We start from the raw sequence: 19927 nt of genomic DNA on the forward strand, positions 1-19927 counted from the left end.
GTCTCTTTGCAGATTAAAAGCAGATTGTTCATGGTTTATGGTTGTTCCTTTATGCCTTAGTTTCAGTGGGCTTTAGAGGGAAGAAAGCAGTTTGCATACTAGAACTTAGAAAAGCAAGGAGAAAAAAAAGTTGTTTGCATATATCTAAGAAATGTTCCTTGATTTCACAACATGTCAGTAAACTGCTGAGGGGTAGTGTTGAATTTTAATGTTGTGCTGTCCATGCATTTGGTAACACAACCAGAAATAGTTAAGAGACTTCAATAATGTCTAGCAATTGTAACTTCATGTATTCTAAATTCATGCAAACCTGGCTTTATTTTTTTCCCCCTTAATTATATCTTGACAGCTATTAGAGCTTTTAGCAACCATGTCTTAAAACAAGAAAATTTGTGCTTGGGTTTCAGAATCTGTCACTCCAGATCGTTTCCACAAATGTTATTTATGCCCAATATTTCCAAATGCTCTTGAAATACAACTACCTCCACTCTGTCTGAACAGCTTTATTGTCGCTGCCACTGAAGGGGTTGGCTTTTATTCTAAATATTTACTTTGGTTTTAGTTTATAAATGCAAAGAAAAAGGTGGTAGTAGCCTGAAACTAAGAGATATAATTACTCTTCTGCTTTCTGTCAGGCACTGTCTTGCTGTGGTTGATAGAGGAAGGCTTCTGTGGACCAGATTTTTGTGGATCTGGGGTGAAGCCTGTTGCAGACTTGTTATTCCCTTGGGAATAACTGCCCAGCTGCCGTGTGCAGTAATGAATTGGGAATAGCTGTGTCTCTTGTCAGTGCTCCCGTGGGCCGTGACTTTCCTGTGTACCTGTTTTAAAGCCAGAGATTATTTGCTTTTAAAACCAGATAATTGTTTCTGAGTGTGTCACTTTTCTTTTCTTTTAAAAGCTGACAGGTTTAGTTTTTTTCTGCTTTCTGTTGTTTTCAAATGCAGCTGGTCAGTCACTAGGCCTGCTCTCATCCGAGGGATGGCTTTCACGTCCTCCATGAGCAGCGAGGAGATCTCCCATGAACACATCACCATAGAGGCAGCAGATAGCGGCAGGGGAAGCTGGACTTCATGCTCGAGTAGTTCTCATGACAACTTCCAGAATATCCCAAACCAGAAGAGCTGGGATCTCCTCAATTCTTACCGTCACACCCAGCTGGACGGACCTATAGCTGAAGTCGACCCCACAAACTGTTACTCTGAGGAGGCTTATTTGTATTCTGATGCCTTTTCCAAAACCAACAGGCAGTCGAAAGCCAGCGTGGAGCTCGATCAGTCTCGGCAGAGCTGGGCCTCCTCCAGCTCGCTCTCAGACACCTACGAAACAAACTATGGGACAATTAAGCGGAGGGGGCTGGAGAACTCTACAGCAGAGCAGACGGAGGTTTTGGACTCTAAACCAGGCGGTGATACAACTTACAAAACCGTTACTTCGAGTACAGAAAAAGGCCTGATAGGTAAGTCAAGCCAACAGCTTATGGAAGCTTCTACATCTGGTTTTCATTTTGATATTAAGTTGTTAAGAAATGACATCAGCAGGTCTGGGGGCTGGATGGCATGTTAAATTCAGCTTTACATGTGGTTTTCATCAGAACACTACACAGACAGTGTGTTTTCAAGCCACCTTCTTTTGCATTAGGAAAGTTGAAATGATAAACCAGCCCGCTTCCCGGCCCCAGCATGGGTCTGCAGGAGAACTGTCTTCATGAAAATGTCAGGCAGTCCTTCTCTGTAGTATGGCTTTCTGGTTTTTTGGATGATTTTTGGAAACTCATCACTATAGACATTGCTCTGGCAAGGAGCAACAAGTATGGCTTCTTCAAGTCCATGTAATACAGAGTTTCCATGAATCCAAGAGGGAAGAGCGTGACTACTGAGGGGTCAGAGCTCTCCTCTCTGAGCTGGGGCACCGGCCTTTGGGCTCTGCAAGCTCAAGGGCAAAGCAGATTCCCTTGCTCTCTTTGCTGTGTTAAACTGCTGTTTGTTTGGTTATACAACTGCAGTTTGGCTACATATGAAAGGAGAAAAACTTGCAAAATGTCTTTTCAAAGATGCATAGTTCTACCAAGCAAGATGTTCTTTCCCTGTCCTAGTGAGTTTAGCAGCCAAAACTAAAGGAACTGGGTTAGGAACAAGATAAAACATGGAGAGCAAAGCTTTCTGGACTGTAAGTCGAGGGTGCAGCTGAAATGCAATTTAATTACTGAGTAGGTTGCTGGAAGCGTTTATGTTATCAAAGGTAATTGCCTTAATAAACATGGCACGTAGGGTGGAGGTCTTGGATTGCATTCCTCCTCCTTGGCTTTGTAGAAGAAAGGCAGGATGGCGGAGCCTTGCAGAAAGGTCGCTCACAGCTCTCTCTGCATGTGCTTTGCGCCTTGTAGCTTTTCAGAGCTGCTCACGAGCCTCTGAGCTGTTTTAGGAGATGGCGTGTTACCTATTCAGTATGTGCTGTCTTTGCTCACGGCTTCTTTTTAATGCTGTTTCCGTACTGCACCTCCTTCGTGCAGTCCCAGCACGCTGGTGAGGAGCACTCACGGTGTGCTTGTCGAGCATGCGTACGGCTACTTCAGCAAAGATCTGATACAGGTGGATATAATTTCTGGTTTGCAAATGCAAATCTGTTAGCTCTTCACCACCATACAGTATGCCAAAGATGTTTTCACTTTATTTCACCATTTGCTCATTCTCTACAAACAGCTTGTTGCCGGAGCCTGTGATGACTGCGTGAGTTCTGAATAAACAAAGCAAGAATCTTCAGTTTGTTTGCTTAATGAGTGCTGGTGGTGAATAGTCCTCCAAAAGGACTGGCACAAGCTTACTTGCCTGAAACCTTTAAAAAGGAGCGGAAAGGCTTTGCCCACATATTAATGGCAGAACGCGGGCTTGGTGGCATCAGTAAAGGCGATGACTTCGTAACTTCATGCGCACCTCTGTTGAACATTTCTTGCTGCGTCCTTTGCTTCACCAGCAGAGAGGGTGTGGAGTGGTGATGTGCCATTACTGTACATCCACCGGGAAAAGTTCTTCCATTACTCTTACCTATAGTAGATATCAAAATTTATATTGCTGCCTTTTAGTTACATTTCCCTTAACCACTGTGTGGAATTTCACCCGATTCTCTTTGCAGAGTAAATATTTGCGTAATCAGCTGCTTGGGAAGGGGGGTTTCTATAAATCAGCAGTATAAATCTGTGCCTGTTACCCACGTGTATCTGCTAAAACCCAGGCTATGTGAATTCAGTTTTCTTTATTTTCCTATAAGCCCAAGCATGAACTGGGCCCATCAGCTCTGAAACAGCTCTCGCTCCTCGCACCGACACCCAGAATCTCACAGGTCCACAACACAATAAGAAGTACTCCATTATTTTCACCCTTTCACATTATTGTAGAAATACTACAGTTGCTGAAATAAGAGGAACAGTAATGAACGTGCACTGTTCAAAATGTATCCACCAGAAGAATGCAAATTCACTCAACTAATAGGTTTTAAAAATTACCCTAGCTTTGAAACTCTCCTGTTGCAACACGTACATGAAAAAAAGCCCGATTTAACATGCACATGAGCCCCAGACCTGCGGGTGGGTGGGAGGGGAGGGAAATGAAAAAAAAGTTAAGCTTTGGTTTGAGAGCCTGTGTGACCTGAACTGCCGATGAGTGGGGAAGGAAAGTATGGACTTGATAAGCCATTGTTTACTGTTAGAAAATGCAAAATAAGGAATGCAGGCTCTATATACAGTTTGCCTCATGGTTTCATGTGATACTAGGGGTTTTCTATAGCATAGCTGATCGGATGGTTTAATGTCTTATTACACGTGAATTGATACGGTGGTATTTCATAATAATGGATTTCTGTTAAGCCACTGATGGGTGATGAAGTGGATATCATTGAATTCAACCAGCAGTTTTTGCTATCGGATGCTAGCACACTGAGCAAAGTAATTTTTAAGGCTAGTCGCCTTAATTTCTGTTGTTTCTGTTCCCCAGCCTGTAACAGAGCAGGAGCCGGCTCGGCCGGTGGCGCTGCCATGCTGGTCTCCATCCACAGGGAGAGCTCCCCGGCATCCCGCGGGAGCAGGGATGTGTATAATGAACGCTGCAATTGCAAGTTAATTGTAGAGAAGGTTATAGTCCTGTTTCTGCTCAATTGGCATCTTGCCTAATGAGTTCACGGGTTCTGTTGCTACTCTGACTTCTTAAAATAAGTAGCAAACATAAATGAAAGCATAAATATCTGCTGCTGTCGTTATAACCGGTGTTTCTGCATTTGCATTTTGTTATCAGTTTCTGTTTTGCCATTGTAACATTTCATGATTTTTTAACGTTTTGTTTCCTTTTTCTTTTTTTTTTTTTTTCTTCTTTAACATTTCCATTGCTTATTTCTTGTGCCAGTGTACTGTGTCACCTCACCTAAGAAGGACGATAGGTATAGGGAGCCACCGCCCACCCCTCCGGGATATATGGGGATTTCTTTAGCGGACATAAAGGAAGGATCGCCCCATCACCCACACCTAAAACCTCCAGACTATAGTGTGGCAGTGCAGAGGTCAAAGATGCTGCACAGTGACCTCTCTAGACTTTCATCAGCTTCTCTCGGTAGTGAACCGGTGGCCTGTATTTCATCGAAGATGCCACAGTGGCATAATCGGCAGCCGTCCAACCCCAAACTAGCAGATATGACTGACGCAGATAGTGAAGAGGATGGTATGTGCAACACCTGGCTCGGTAGATGTTAAGTGAACTGCTGTGTGAATCTGGTCTGTGCAGTGTTTACTTCACAATGATGTTCTGGGCTTTCGCGTGGTCATTCTTGGAGATTAAAACGTCATTAATCTCTAAATACACAAATATGTTTGTATGGCTGTATACACATGCATATCCGTATGCATGTATATGCACTTTAAAAAAACCAAAAAGAATGCCTTCCCTTTAGAAAAAGCATGTTGACATCGAACAGATTTTAAATTATATATAAATAAATAAATATATATAAAAAAAAAAAAACATGTGAGGTCTCCAAAAGCACAACTGAGACACTTAAGAGCATGTAGATACTATTTTTTTTTCTTTATGATCTGTCTCCTCTCAGTGGTGACGATGACTTCAAGAGACACTGTCGGGCTATGAATTACCTGCAGAAAAGCTCCCACCTCTCTGGGTTAACTGGTGTCCTGCCGGTTTCGGATGGCATCAGGATGGGGACCTAAAGCGAGTACTTTGAATTTAGATTTGGTGGAGTGTTGTACAACTCTGAACTCGTTTGACATTTGTACTCTCACGTGCTAGCGTTAAGCTGCCTCGCTCCTCAACAGAGCTTTCTGGAGGTTGGGTTTAAAAACGTTGAACGAAATAACAGTGAATTTCTGTTCTTCTGAAAGGCGCATTTAATAAAACCTGACTTCTCAGCCCAACTGGGCCTGACAGCGTCTCTTCCAGTTAAATTCTTGATGATCTTGTTTGAAGCAACAGCCAATGCTGCCGAGCACAGCATGTTTCGGGTGACCAAAACGCAAGAGATTTTTCTGAAAAAGACTGCTCTTATATTGTGTCAAAACTAACTTCACATTAGGTGAATTTCTACTTAATTGTTTATCTGCCGATTTGCTTTCAGTAGCTATGCACTGGTGTGATCTCTCTGTGCCCTTTGCTGGTGAACTCATTTTTTTTTAATTCGAATGTTGTGGTTGTTTCCTTCAATTTCAGTCTGGCTTAAAATGAGCGTGGATTTAGATTAAAACGATTTCTGATGCAAAATGATCCTATCTTGGTCCTTTAAAATACATAAACGGTATTTAACATACATACTAGTGCTGCAATTCAAACTTACGGTAAAACGTAACGTTGCCCAGCATTAATTCAGTTGTCGTGTTAAATATTTTTGATGTGAAAATAAGGAAGTAATTGCTTCAAACATTTTAATCCAAATTTTTCTAAACTAAATTTAACCATACACTTTTAGATACACCTATTTTACTATTTTTAAAGTGCTTGGTTAATTTTACTCAGGCTATGACGCTCACTGCATGTTGGAAAGTAATTTACTGGCTTTTCTCCCAAATCGGTAGCTTTGGGGATACTGGGAGCTGCATGCTAATAATTTTTGGAGGATCTGGGATTTTCTGTTTTGCAATTCATCTTTATTATGTGCCTGTAATGCCTTGGACCACCTGAGGATTTGATAAATGGTGGTCCTGAATATGTCGTGGTCAATGATTAAGACACGACGAAGTAGTGAAGCCTTCACAGAACCAGTCTAATCACGTAACTGGGTGCCGTTGGGCACCCGCTGCGCCCGAGGAGGGTCTGATGGAATCATTTACTCTTGTTTTTTCTTTTTTTTTTCCTCTTCTTTTGCAGAAGACGAGCAAGTATCAGCGGTCTAACCACCGGGCTATTTCTGTGAACCACTTCACCGCTCCAGGGATGTGGGGAGAAGGACCATGGGATTCTGTTAGTGGAGGCCAACCCTTGCTGCTGCTGCTGCTGACCTCGGCCCGCGCCTTCGCCTCTGGTGCGCCAAGGTGGAACGGGCTGGACCACGTCTCTCTACCTTACTGCAGTCCACCACCGCCTAAGAAAGCTTATTTCCACCTGTGAAACAGAAAACCGTTTCCAAGGAGCCTACTGACTACCCAGATACCCACGGTGGTGGCCGGAGATGGACCAGGCTTCATGCATTCGGGAGGACCAGTTGTTACCACCGCTTGAAACTTGGAAGCAGGCTTCTGTATGATACCATCGAATCCTTTGGTAGTTTTCCATCCTCCTTATTTTCTACATGATCATTACAAGTCTAAGAGTGTTATTTTATGAACTTTTTAAAAAAAAAAAAAATATATATATCAAAATGTCAGCAAAAGCAAAGGACATTGCTGAAGTATCTGAAAATAATTTATTAATTTAAAATTTTTTTTTTGATGGGAATTTCCTTTCTTTGTGTTGGCAGTGCTCTGGTTGGCTAATATAAATGTTTAGTCAATGTGATAGAAAATTAGGTGCACATAAACTGTTGCGCTCTCAAAATAAACACAGAAAACTAGAAATGGGACATTATCGGGTGCAGAAATACACGGAATTTAGGGTGGTTTTAGATGAAATATAAATAGAGCACAAAGCCCCGCAGAGCGGCATGTGTCGGGCCCTGCCTCTGCCCAAAAACCTCCGCCCTCAAAGTATTTTGGGAAATATTTGAGCTGCCAGCCAACTAAAGCGATAGTTGGTGCTCTCCTCCCCTCCTCAGGAACCGTTTGGAATGTGGGGGCCGGAGCTGACGGGAGCCGCGAGGGGAGTTTGGAGTTTTCCCAAAAGAGCTTTACCCGGGTTTTGCCCTGCAGAGTCGAGCATGCAAAGCGCGGTGCCAGGAACCAAAATAAACCCTGTCTTGTGGGTTTTAAGATCATCCCACGCCTTCTGGCCTTTTACCAGAGTTGCACAGGATTTAGGTGCAAAGGTTACCTTTAAAAAAAAAAAAATTAAAATAATTATAAATCGCCTTCATTTCACAGTAAAATTTGTGAAACTGAATATTAAATGGCATAATCCTTATATAAGACTATAATGCATTTTATGATGGGTTAAAAAAACTCCGTTGTGCTCATCTGGAAAATACAGATGATCTCAAAACACTTTGTTTTAAATCCCAGCTACAAATCCTGGTGGTGGTGATGTCAACGGCAGTTTTGACTTTCAGCCAGTCAGTATTAACACATGATCCTCTACTTTGACTATGGTCAAATATTTGAATTGCTTATTTGATTTTTGCTTAGCCAGCCAGAGCGCAGAGGGGTAAAACTGGAAATACCTGCAGTTTCTTTCTTTCTTTCTTTCTTCTAGCACACGATGCCCCGTTCTAGTGTTAAAAATGGACATGAATGTGTGAATATGTATTTAAACATTTAATTGTAAATCTTTGTTGTGATGTTTACAGCCTAAGCTAGAAAGATGTTTGTCATTTTTACAGTGCCTCAAAAATGATTTCTATATCCATAGTTGTGAAGAGCTTTAAGAGTTTGTTTTTTATTTTTCTTTCCCGTATGCGTGCAGGGGGTGCGAGGTGAATGCAACGTTTTCTCAAAATGACACAAGTACCAAAAGCCACCCAAAGCCTTTGATGTGCTTTCCCCGTCGCGGCTGGGGATGGATGCTGCCGGGTGACCGGGTGTCACCCAGCCCGTGGCCGCCTTCCCATGGTGCCAGCTTCGGGGTTTCCCTGCCGCCAGAACAGCCCCGTGTGGGCTGGCATTGGGAAAAAACATAAATCAAAAGCGATGCTGAGGAAGGGATGCCTAATTCCGAACTAATTGGTTGGCTGTATTACTATTTGGCACAAAAAGGAGGAGCAAACGATTGGAAAAAATATATTAAAAATCAGTTGAGGTGTATCATAATAAACGCATTTTGCTTTTTTCGAGGCCTTAATGAATATAATGAACCTGCACAGGCCTTAATGAATAAAGATTAATGTAAGTGTCAAAGCAACACAGGGCAGAGCGATTATTTTCAGCACATCTAATGTTGATAATATAACTGTTAAATTGCTATTTTTGCGGGATGTAAATCCAAGTCGGAGCAATCCCATCATCAGCTGTGGTCGCTTGTTACCTTCTCTGCGGAGTTGTGCAACAGCTTCGTGTGGCGTCAGAAAATCCTCTGCGCTGTGCCAGGTACATTCAGTCACGCGGTTCCCGTCACCTCGGCTGTTGAGCTGTAGTTTATTGACGCCTGTTGAACAAAAGTCTAAGGGATGAAGGGTTGTTGCTAAAGTGACTTCCTTTTCCCTCAAAAAACCCCGATCGTGCTGCCTTTGAGGACACGGTGAAGCTCCTCGGGGGAGCGGGGCTAGGGTCTCCTAAAGAGCAGTTGAATAAATCGCCCGTCGAAACGTGGTGTTTGCACATCAGCAGCCTCCGTCTGTTCTGCAGGGCTTTTCAGGACGCTGACAAGTTTTTAAAGTGAGTGGAAGTCTTGCTAATCGTATTTTCCTAATATCCAATACAGCTGGTGTAAATAAATCCTGCGTAAACTATGGACAGATGAGCTACTACTTCTGCTTCTCCTGCCCCGCACAGTGTGGCTTGCCTCTGCTGGTCCTTGCTGGGATTTTTGTTTGTTTGTTTGTTTTTTAAATCAACCGATCACATTGATCGGGGCTGATAGCCAAATGTAGTGTGTCTGGTATGGATTTGAAGAGACATTATCCCTTTTTTCAGTAATTCAAATGGTGGTCAGTGCCTGCTGTACACCGCTTTACTGAAGCGATGTCTTCTGGATCGCAGATTCCTGACGTGGTACCTCCACCGGGTTCCTCCGACTCGGGCTCTGATTTCCATGAACAATTAAAATGCCTTGTGTCACGTTCTTCCACTGCCGCACCTCGGCTTGCTGGCTTTCTGCTGCTTGTTTGCTCTTGACTTGCGGGTGAAACATCGCTTTCAGGTGTTTGTGATATCACCATACAGTATTCCATTGTGCTTTATAGATCTTAAACTTCCGAGTAATTCCTGAGAAAGCAGCGCGGTTCTGTAAAATTTAATTGGCTTCCCCGGTTGCGGAAAGGGGAAAATGAGATCTGAGAACTGGTTTCATCTCCCAAATATACTGAATGATGGAAAGGTGATGTCTGCAGATCTTTACCTACGTGTTTTTGCGATGTGGACGTGCCGGAACGGGTGGAGGTTTGCTCGCGTTGCTCTCCTGGCTCGTTTGCTTTGCCTTTATCCCGTAAGGAATTCCATAGAGGTGAGTGATGCTTCACTGGGAGAGGGTCAGGGCCGTTGCTTGGGATGGGCTGCGGGGAGCACTGAGGGCTGCCGGCTCCCTGCCCACTCCCTGCCGGCTCCCCCGGGGGCGGAGGGTCTCCCGTTGCCCCAGGGCTGATCCCATCAGGGATGTCACTTGCAGAAGGGAACCCACATGGCGTCGGTGGTGGCACAACACCTCTTTCATCATCTCCCAGCTCATTTCACCGCAGGCAACAGTGGAAATCCGAACTTGCCATTTAAGTTTTTATAAAACATTAGAATTAGATAATTTTTTTTTAAAAGGATAAACTTATCACTGCCTTCACAAAAACAGGAGAAAAAAGGGATACTCTCTCTTTAGAAAAGCTTTACACATTATATTTTAGAACGCTTGTATAGAGGGTAATCTACCTTGAATTCCCAACCCAGCTTTTGCTTACGTTGTGCTTTTTATTGTTTTATCTTTATTTTTGATATACCTGGAATGCAGTTTAGCTTGGTATTAATTAAATTCTTAAATATGTGAGCATATTGGCAAAACTGCACAGATGTAATGATATTCCAATAGCAATTGTACTGCACAAGTCAGTGATTGTAAAGTATTCTGTAACAAGCAATGTTTGTCTCCTATTTTTTGATACCTCTTACACTTATGTCTTTTAGAAAGACAGTGCCTCTGTATGCTTTTTGTATTTTTACTGAGTGATTGTAAATATTTGTTATATTTTTGGTTAAGAGAATGTTTAAAAGTACTGTTTATTATCCAATCTATTAATATGTTGGAATCAATAAACAATCTACATATATTAATTGTTTCCAGCAGCTCTTTCCTGGCAGCTGGTGGAGGACGGGAGCGGGGGGAGCCTGACCGAGCCTTGCTCCCCCCGGGCTGGGCGAGGAGCAGCCGCTGAGTGATTTTTGTCCTTGCCATCCTGAGCGACGGCCCCTCAGGTTTTGGCTTGGTCTCCCCCCGTCTCAGCACGCAGCAGCTGGAGGACCATCTCCTGCAGAGCCTGGGTGTGCGTATGCCCCCCCCGGGGGTGTCAGAGCCCCCAGGGAGGAGGTGATGGGGACGGTGGCAGCAGCAGAAGTTGCAACGTGCTCCTGGTTTCCTGGTCCAAAAGGCATCAAAGCAGGTGCTGCCCAAGGCCCGGCTGAGTCTGGTGTTTGTCCCCTTGGCTGTGCAGCGGGTGGGATGATGGGGGTGCTGGTATCGCAGTGGGGGGAGCAGGGGACAGACAACCCACCGGTCGTCGCAGCCACCCTGGGCCAGGGAGGTGGCCTCTGGGCACCAGGAGGGGAGCGAGGAAGGAGGCACCACTGCTGACGCTGCCCCCAGACAGCACCCTGCTCTGTGCTTCATACCTCTGTGGTCCTTCACCATCCTCCCCTCCTGTCCCACACCCCAGAGCAGTTTGTCCATCCTCCTCCCGCAGCCCCCCCCCCGGCCTGGGTGCTCTGCCGGCAGCCCCTTGTCCCTCTGCCCCAAACCCCTCGCTCCCGCGGCAGCTCCATCCGTCCCTCGTGGGGCTGGGACACGGGGAGGCATCTCGGGGACACCAAGGGCCGCATGGGCCTGCAGGGAGGGTCTGGGACAGGGACCCCATCTCCTCCCTTTCCCGGCTCCCAGGGTCTGTCCCAGCTCGGCTGCCTCCGCCTCCAGCCCAGAACAACCAGAGCGAGATGCAGAAATGCCACCGGGCTGCGTACCGAGTCTGCGCCTGGCGGACTCCCACCCTGGAAAATACAAATACAGACCTGCAGGGAGTGAGGGTGGAACCACGGAGCTGAAAATACTCTTTTTGGTTTTGTTTTTTTTTCCCCCCCGTTTTTTGCAGGGGGCCCCTGGCAGCCCCCGGCGTGGTGCTGCGGGGGCGGTTTGGGCCCAACTTGCTCCGTCCAGGAGGGCCAGCGTGTAACTTCATTTTCCCCTCTATTTATTTACTGATCATCCAAAAGGTAAGATACAGGGGAAGCTTATGGATAAATACACTTATTCTTTTAGGGAGTGTGGCACTTCTGCAGGGGGTACATGCTGGCGAGCAAAGTCTGCGGCTTCTCGTTGGCTTCCTCGGTGCAAATGGCATTTTTTCCTCCCTGGGGCAGCCCCTGTCCCTGTCCCTGCCGCGTACCCGGGGCTGCGGCCGCGAGAGCTGAGCTTCATCTCCTCCGTCTCATTTCCCCCGGTTTGCCTTTTTGGGGATCGCTGATTTCAGGCACCTTCTGGGAGGCTGTTAATTTTTTAAAAACATTTTCTTTTAAACTTCGGAAAATATACCAATTCTCCTTCAAAAAGGAGCAGAAACAAGAGCTGCCACAAGAGGCCAGCATCGCCTGTGTTTTTATCGGCGCCTCGGCGAAATCCCTGCGATGCTCAGCCGGTCCCGGTCCCCGCGGGTGACAGCGGGGACACTTGGGCTGCCGCGGGACCCTCGCAGCTGTCTATGGGGACAACGTGAGTCCCGAAACCACGAGACGCAGGAGGACGTTGGGTCTCGGCAGGTGACTTTGCATTGAGGACTTTCCGAGGCAGTCCGGTGGGTGTTCAGATTTCCTCCTGGCTTGCCTGGATGAGCTGTTTTCACCCGTAATATTTACCCCGTGCCCTTTTGCCCCATCCCTGGAGGTGTTCAAGGCCAGGTTGGACGGGGCTTGGAGCACCCTGGTGTGGTGGGAGGTGTCCCTGCCCGGGGCACGGGGTGGCACTGGATGAGCTTTAAGGTCCCTTCCAACCCAAACCATTCCGTGATTCTATGATTCTCTGCTTGTCCCTGCCTGGGCCGGGAGGCTGCAGAGCTGTTCTTCCTGTGGGTCCGTGCGGCAGAACCACCACCAAACTCTTGGGACAACCTGTGAAGGCGGCGGGTAGCGCTCAGGTTTTACTGGAAAGCACCGTGTCATTATGGCCACGCTGCAGCGAGCAATTTGCTGTGTGAAATCAAATTAAGAAGCAGCAGTTTCATTAGCAAGCATTCCTGCTTAATGAATTATTTTAATTTTGGGCTTGTCTTCCAACTTTTTTTCTCTTTTATTTTTTCCTTTTAGTGGCTTTAAAAGCTATTTTGTGCAGCCCAATTTGTTGCTTTTTATTTGTCTAAAATTACTTTAAATAGGTGGCATCCTCTGATATCCCTGATGCGTTTCCAGCCTCACTGGGGTGTGACGCTGTCCTGCCTTCACCCCTGGAGCGAGGATTTACCAACCTCGGTGGGCAGAGCGGGGCAAATCCCTGCTGGCAATAGGCTTCGGTCCAAACACCCCCGCAGTGTGTGCTGAGCTCAGCACGGGGGTCCCAGACCCGATGATGGAGCAACTGCCCGTCCAAAACGAGCATCAGACCCCGGCCACCCAGAGCAGCTCATGGGACCCGTGGTTTGGGATTGTTCAGCCTGGAGAAAAGGAGGCCGAGGGGAGACCTTCTCGCTCTCTACATCTCCCTGAAAGGAGGGTGTAGCCAGGGGGGTCGGTCTCTTCTCCCAAGGAACAGGCGATGGGACAAGAGGAAACGGCCTCAAGGTGCACCAGGGGAGGTTTAGGATGGATATTAGGAAAAATTTTTACACTGAAAGGGTTATGAAGCATTGGAACAGGCTGCCCAGGGAAGGGGTTGAGGCACCATCCCTGGAGGTATTTAAAAGCCGGGCAGACGTGGTGCTGAGGGACATGGGTTAGTGGGGGTTTGTCAGAGTTAGGTTGATGGTTAGACTTGATGATCTTGAAAGGTGCCTTTCAACTGAGACAATTCTGTGATTCTATGATTCTTCAGCCCTGAACTTCACTCTGAGCCATCGGGGAAGTCTCCTTCCCCTGCCGCGGGGTGGGAACCCACCATGTACCACACTATGGCTCTCCCCATCCTCACCTTTCCATTTCCAAACCTTTGGGTTTGACCCGCGGTTGTGGGAGCGGTGGAAAGCTGCCTGTGTGAACTGAGCTTCATATTCCGTGTGCTCCAGGTCACCTGAAATAGCATTTAGTGCATCAATAGCTGCCAACCTAAACTTCAGTTTCATTCATCGCAGGCATTCAACCAATGCATTTTCTGGTTTTCTGCTGGAAAGCAAGTATCAATCAGATTTTATTGGGTAGAATTAGTAAGTGCTTGTTAGGCTGCGGTAATGCCATGTATTATGTGCTCCAAGAAGAGCCCAGAATTGTCCCTCCAAAGTAAATATGAAAAGAACGTTTAATCCCCTCTCCTGGCACAAAAGGCTGCTCGCTTGGCAGATGATGCCTGCTCGAAAGCTGCTTTCTGTGTGCTTAAAGGGCCGAGGGAGGAGAGGCCAGGAGACCCCTCTGACGGGGGGGTGTTGTGCCACGCCAGCGGGGCTCTGCGACAGGGCCAGGCAGATGGTTTGGGCCATTTGTCATTTATCTAGAAAAAGCGTTTCTCCTCGTCTGACCTCCTGAGGAGGAGCACTTAGAGCACGTGGTATTTTCCCCATGTGTTTTAGGGCTGTGGCATCAGCTCTTGTGCTTTGTCCCAGAATTTGCAGTATTTTTAGCTTTCTTGAAGATCCAGGTCCTGGAGGCAAGTGATGACATGAACCGATGACATTTTTTGGGTTGCGGGGGTACATAAAGCAGCTCTTGTTGCTATGAAGAAAACCTTGAAAACGCAAGCTATGAAAAGTATTCTTAAAAAAAATGGGAAGGAAGTGAAAACCCACGTTTATTTAACCCCTCTGGCTCTTGTTGTCGCAGGGCTGTTGGCTCCCGGCGCTGGCTTTCTGCTGCCCTGGCAGCCGAAAAATGCGATGGCTTTCCCTAGGGTATTTGCCCCAAAGACTTTGGTTTTCCTGGGTGAGCCACCACTCCTGGAAACACGGGAAGAGCCAAGTTGTTTGTACGAGACGAATGTTAAATGGGCTCTGCCAACATTTCTGTTCATTGTCCTGGATAGAGGAGGAGAGTAATTACCAGTGTGACAATGCCGCAAGTCAATCTTGGCTTGGGAGAGACGAAGAAAAATGGTAATAACTGAATTCCAAGTGTAGATGTAGTTGCATTTAACACTTACGAGCAGCAATAAAGACGAAGGTTGTAATTGTATCTGCAATTTCAAACCTCACAACATAATTTTATATACTCAAACATCTGTTTTAGGATCATAGCTGAGAGTGTCAGATAATTGCCTTTTTTTTTATTTTATTTTTCTTTGTTTTAGACCTATCAGTTAGGCACCATCAAGTTTATTATAAATTCAAACTCATTTATTAGTAAACACGACTTGTGTTGAGCAATGCCACAGTGCAATGGTCCTGGGGACGGTAAGTGCGTTTGGAGCAGCAGATCTCCACTGCGCCGTCCGGCAGGATGCTGGTACCCGGCAGGATGCTGGTACCCGGCAAAACTCACGGCTCCCCGAGGGCGAGGGCGTCCGGCAGCGTTGACCTTCCTGGAAAAGTCCCGGTGTTTTACCCGTCCTTTGGGAATTATGGCTCAGGAGTGTCTGGGAAGCCTCCTGCAAACCTGGCGAAAACTCTTCTGGGGTATCAGAGGATGGAGGAGACCTTCACACCCTGCCTGCCCAGGTTTTCCGGCACACCTTCTCTCCACCTCCGTCTATCCTATTTGTGGACCGCACAGCCCTAACGCATGGCTGCAGTGCGATGCCTCCTTCGCTTTCTCTCATTTTATTTTCTGTATTAGTATTAAAGCTGCTGGAGAGGACGGTCCCCACCGAGGGGCTGCGGTGCTGGGGAGACACCTGGGCCACCTGCCTTCACCGTCTGCAGGGGGAGTAATTAAATTTAATAGAAGTCACCCTCGATTTTACAGCAGTAGTAATTAAATGTAATTGGGGATGTGACTTCTAAACACAAGCATATGTTTTTCTCCAACAGCACGTTGGCCACCAGGAAGAGCAAACAAACAAGCAGGGACATGCAGGAGAGGTGCACGGAGCAGAGTTGTCATTTCATCCCGTCTCCGTCAGTGGTGTCCATCACGGGAAGCACGTCCCTGCCCCAGCTTAATTCAATGATGCTACGGCCCACAATGGGTGGGAGAAATCTGCTGGTGTTAGAGTACCTTGTGTATCATCAGCAAAGCAACGTTTTTAAAAATTACAGCAGCAGCAGAAGGTGAGGAAGCTCTTGGATTTCTGGTGCCCTTTCTCTGGAGGAGGCAGCTCCAGGCAGGTCTCCCCGCGGAGGGACGAGGGGAAGGCGCTTCACCCACTGACTTTGCTGTAAAACCTTTGCTGCTTTGAAGGGCCCTTAATGACTGAAGCACATATTAAAAATAACATAATTGACAGCCAATTATACAGTTTAAAACTGAAAATCTGGCCTTTGGTGACGGTGTGGTTTTCAGAAGTGCAGAAGCCTGGTCAATTAGAAATTAGCCAATTAAAAACACTAAACGTGACACTGGCTCTTCCCCTCAAGCCTAGGGAAAATATGCACCAAAAAAACCCCAGTAACTGCTGCTTCTGCCGCCCGCGTCCTTTCCTGCCACGTGGAAATGTCACCTGCTGGGAGTCCCGGCAGCGGGGACGGGGAGGGTGGCACTTGCTGTCAAGTGCCCTCGGTTGTTTGAACTTGTGAATGTCACCCTGCAAGGTGTGAGCCGGACCCTCGCGGGGACCTGAACGTGCAGCACAGCCCCGGCCCTCAAACCTGGGAGCCGCGGGGCGCGTTTTGTCTGCGGTGTTTGTTATTGCCTGGGAACCAAGGACCCCGACCTGCCGTCTGGCACCACACGGATCCGCGATGGGCAGCTGTGCTGCCGCAGACAGCCCGCTGCTACCCAGTCACAGCAAAGGCTGGGACTGAGAAATGCTCTGCTTTAATTTTTTTAATCGTCTGGCTTGTTTTTCCACAGATGGGTAACCAGGCAGTTCAAGTTCAGCGCTGTGGTCCGTGCGCCGGCGTTTGATACCAGGTATTCGCATGGTGTGTGTGGACGAGTAACGCAAACACAAGTGACTTGCAGGCGTCGTTAAATCTTCCATCTGCTCTTGTCAAACAAGAAAGGGGACTGGGGGGGGGTAGGCCCATGGTGCGTGTTAACCCAGGTCTACCCGTGGTGCTGCCGCTGCCTTTGCTTTCAGATTGTCTCCGCTACGTAAAGCAGACGGGTACCAGGCAGGGGCATCCGCTCCATCACCCTGACGCCCCTGGCAGCCAGGGCTGCATGTGGCCAATATCAATAGCTTGCCAGATTTTTTTCAATGGGCAAATGATGTGTGGCCAGCTTGAAATTCTTCAGATCAATAATTCAGTGACAGGCAGCTCGAGCGCTTGGAAATAGCATTAAGCCCGACAGAGCTGTTCTGCTTATTGCAAAGGATCGAAGAAACACCGGAGCCTGAATTGCTGAGCTCTATCACCCTGTCAGTGCTGCGAGTGTGAATATTAAGTGCTGTGGGAGAACAAGGCCATATGTCTACGTGGCCTCTTTGACAAGTGAAGAGGAAATGCCAAACTCTTGGACTTGCTGGGGAATGGACTTGGGAATCACAGAATCACAGGTGTTGGCAGGGACCTCTGGAGATCACCCAGTCCCACCCCCTGCCAGAGCAGGGTCACCTGGAGCAGGTGGCACAGGAACGTGTCCAGGCGGGTTTGGAATGTCTCCAGAGACGGAGACTCCCCCACCTCTCTGGGCAGCCTGTGCCAGGGCTCTGCCACCCTCAAAGGAAAGAAGTTCCTCCTCACGTTTAGGTGGAACTTCCTATGCTCAAGTTTGTGCCCGTTACCTCTTGTCCCGTCACTGGCCACCACTGAAAAGAGCCTGGCCCCATCCTCCTGACACCCACCCTTTCAGTATTTATGAGATCCTCCCTTAGTCGTCTTTTTTCCAGACGGAAGAGACCCAAATCCCTCAGCCTTTCTTCATAAGAGAGGTGTTCCAGTCCCCTAATCATCTTGGTAGCCCTTTGCTGTCCCCTCTCCAGCAGTTCCCTGTCCTTCTTGAACCGGGGAGCCCAGAACTGGACACAGTACTCCAGGTGCGGCCTCACCAAGGCAGAGCAGAGGGGGAGGATGACCTCCCTCGACCTGCTGGCCACACTCTTCTTGATGCACCCCAGGATGCCATTGGCCTTCTTGGCCACGAGGGCACATTGCTGGCTCATGGTCATCCTGTTGTCCACCAGGACTCCCAGGTCTCTTTCCACCGAGCTGCTCTCCAGCAGGTCAGCCCCCAACCTGTCCTGGTGCGTGGGGTTATTCCTCCCCAGATGCAGCACCCTGCACTTGCCCTTATAGAATTTCATAAGGTTTCTCTCCTTCCAACTCTCCAGCCTGTCCAGGTCTCGGAGCTGGGACCAATTTCCACCTCAGTGCCATACCCAGTCACCATGCCCATCTGTGGTCCTTCCTCAAACAGCAGGAGGAAGGACACAAAGCCATTTCTAAAAAAATTAGGAGGATTCTAATCTTCACATACACATTCCTTTTTTTTTTCTTCATCAATTTACATCTTTTTGAGGAAAGGCAGCCTCTCCCGGGTGCTTTGTGGGCAGCTTTACTCCAGACACGTTTCAGGTTAAACAGCAGCGAGTGAGGTTGCAGATACATCAAGGTTTTCCCGGCTTAGCTCCTCTTTGGAAGGGACAGGGAGGGACAAATGAATTGCGCCAGTTTCTGGCGAAACTGTGATGTGCTTAGCTAAGTTGTCAAGGAGAATTAGCGCAGTTCGACATCACGGAGCACCATCCTTAAATCCTGTTTCTGCTTCTCACAAAAATCAAGTGTTTCAATGACAAAGTACAATCTGTTTTGACACACTTCAGGGTTCTGGGTTGCGTCCCCCAGCTTTGATTTTGTTGTCTCAATTTCAGGCATTAGCCAGGGAGGGTGATAACTCACTAAACGGCACAGTAGAAGGAGAAAGCCCTTCCTGTAGCATGTGCCATGCTATGTTTTGATGGGAATTTTGCAATCGGGAGCGCTAATACTAAACTGACACTGCGTTGGTGTCAAAACTGGCTCCTCGGAGGCACGAGGCTGGTCATTAAGACTTGGGTGTCAGAGGAATTTCCCAAGACAACAAGTAACTTGAGTTTCTCCATGGTGTTTGAGTTGATGTAGGCTCCCAAAGGCCACAGAGTCAAGTCTTTTGTCACTTCTTTTGGGACACGCAGTAGACTTCCAAAACATTCTTGGTCTTGGTAACTGCCTGGGTTTGATTTTGGTGGGAGGACGGTGGTTTCTGCATCCCTGCTGTTGCTTATCTGCACCCTAAGGCACTTCAGCACTTCTGGTCTGAGACTAAGTCACATCTGAAGATGGGAATTGAGGTTCGTAAAGCCACTTAGATGTGTTGCCCTATTCTTATAATTTCTATTTGTAACAAGGACTTTTTAAAAAGACAACCAGAGCACGGCACGAGCCCGATTGCTGCGGCAGCTCAGCGGTGGGGTTTGTGTGCAGCATCATCTGCTGCCTGCGAAGAGGCTTCCTGAACTGGAGAGGCAGAGAGCTACAACAAGCTGTTGCTGGGCTAAAATGACATTTACTGCTCCTTCTCTGCTGCTCCTTGTCAGTGGTCATCTGGGTGAGAGCCGTAAATGTGAGATTTGAAAGTGGTGGAGGACCTCAGCAGCTATTAAGAGTTTCTTTTCTATTCCAAGAGAAATAAGCCCTGGATAGAGAATGCAATCCTTCTACATTGCCATATCTTCTGTGAGCTGCAGGGAATTTGCTTGCCTTATGGACAGGATCCGCAGTAAGCTCCTTTTCCACTTAGGCTGATGATATTTGCCATGCATCAGAACAATATTTGATCTCTATCTGGGGTTTTTTCATCCCCCAGAAGACACACCTCTTACATTCATGTTCATGAAATTCAAATGAGCAGTGAGTCGAGCAAAAAGATCCCGTGGCACAAAGTTGGTGTGGAGTTTACAGGGGAGTTGTTTACGATTTTATTCCAGGTGATACATTTAATTCAGTGCAGCTGGTTTTTAGATGCTGCCTCTTCTAAAAGGTGTTTAAAAAAAATAAATCTGGGACATGTTCTAGCCAAAGAACAGATAAACAGGGCAATACCTGAAATGGTTAAATGCTGGATGCATCTTGGGTTTCCTCTCTTTCCTTTTGCATTTTACTTTTGCTGATTTCTCTTCTTTTAAAAGCTTCCAGCCGTTTTGAAGCTTCAGATTGTTGTCTTTGGGAAGCAAATGCCTGGGGAGGAATTTTAATATTGCTTTTTCTAATTGCTGGGAAGTGAAGG

At 47.1% G+C, this 19927-nt stretch overlaps 1 protein-coding gene across 7 annotated transcripts in view; it reads left to right on the forward strand.

The window, feature by feature from the left end:
* RAPGEF6 (Rap guanine nucleotide exchange factor 6) overlaps positions 1-7990 on the forward strand; it is a 129685-nt gene extending 121695 nt beyond the window's left edge. For 5 of the 7 annotated variants that reach the window (XM_063348945.1, XM_063348947.1, XM_063348946.1 and 2 more), the window contains 3 exons: positions 948-1459; positions 4395-4706; positions 6360-7990. In XM_063348945.1, the coding sequence (XP_063205015.1) occupies positions 948-1459; positions 4395-4706; positions 6360-6385 (850 nt within the window). In that variant the 3' untranslated portion in view covers positions 6386-7990. The remainder of the gene's footprint in view (positions 1-947; positions 1460-4394; positions 4707-6359) is intronic. The other 2 variants (XM_063348949.1, XM_063348951.1) reach the window with 1 other exon arrangement.
* Positions 7991-19927: the final 11937 nt, after the last annotated feature.

Source organism: Chroicocephalus ridibundus, chromosome 11 (genome assembly GCF_963924245.1).
Source record: "Chroicocephalus ridibundus chromosome 11, bChrRid1.1, whole genome shotgun sequence".
In the NCBI taxonomy this organism is placed as follows: Eukaryota; Metazoa; Chordata; class Aves; order Charadriiformes; family Laridae; genus Chroicocephalus; species Chroicocephalus ridibundus.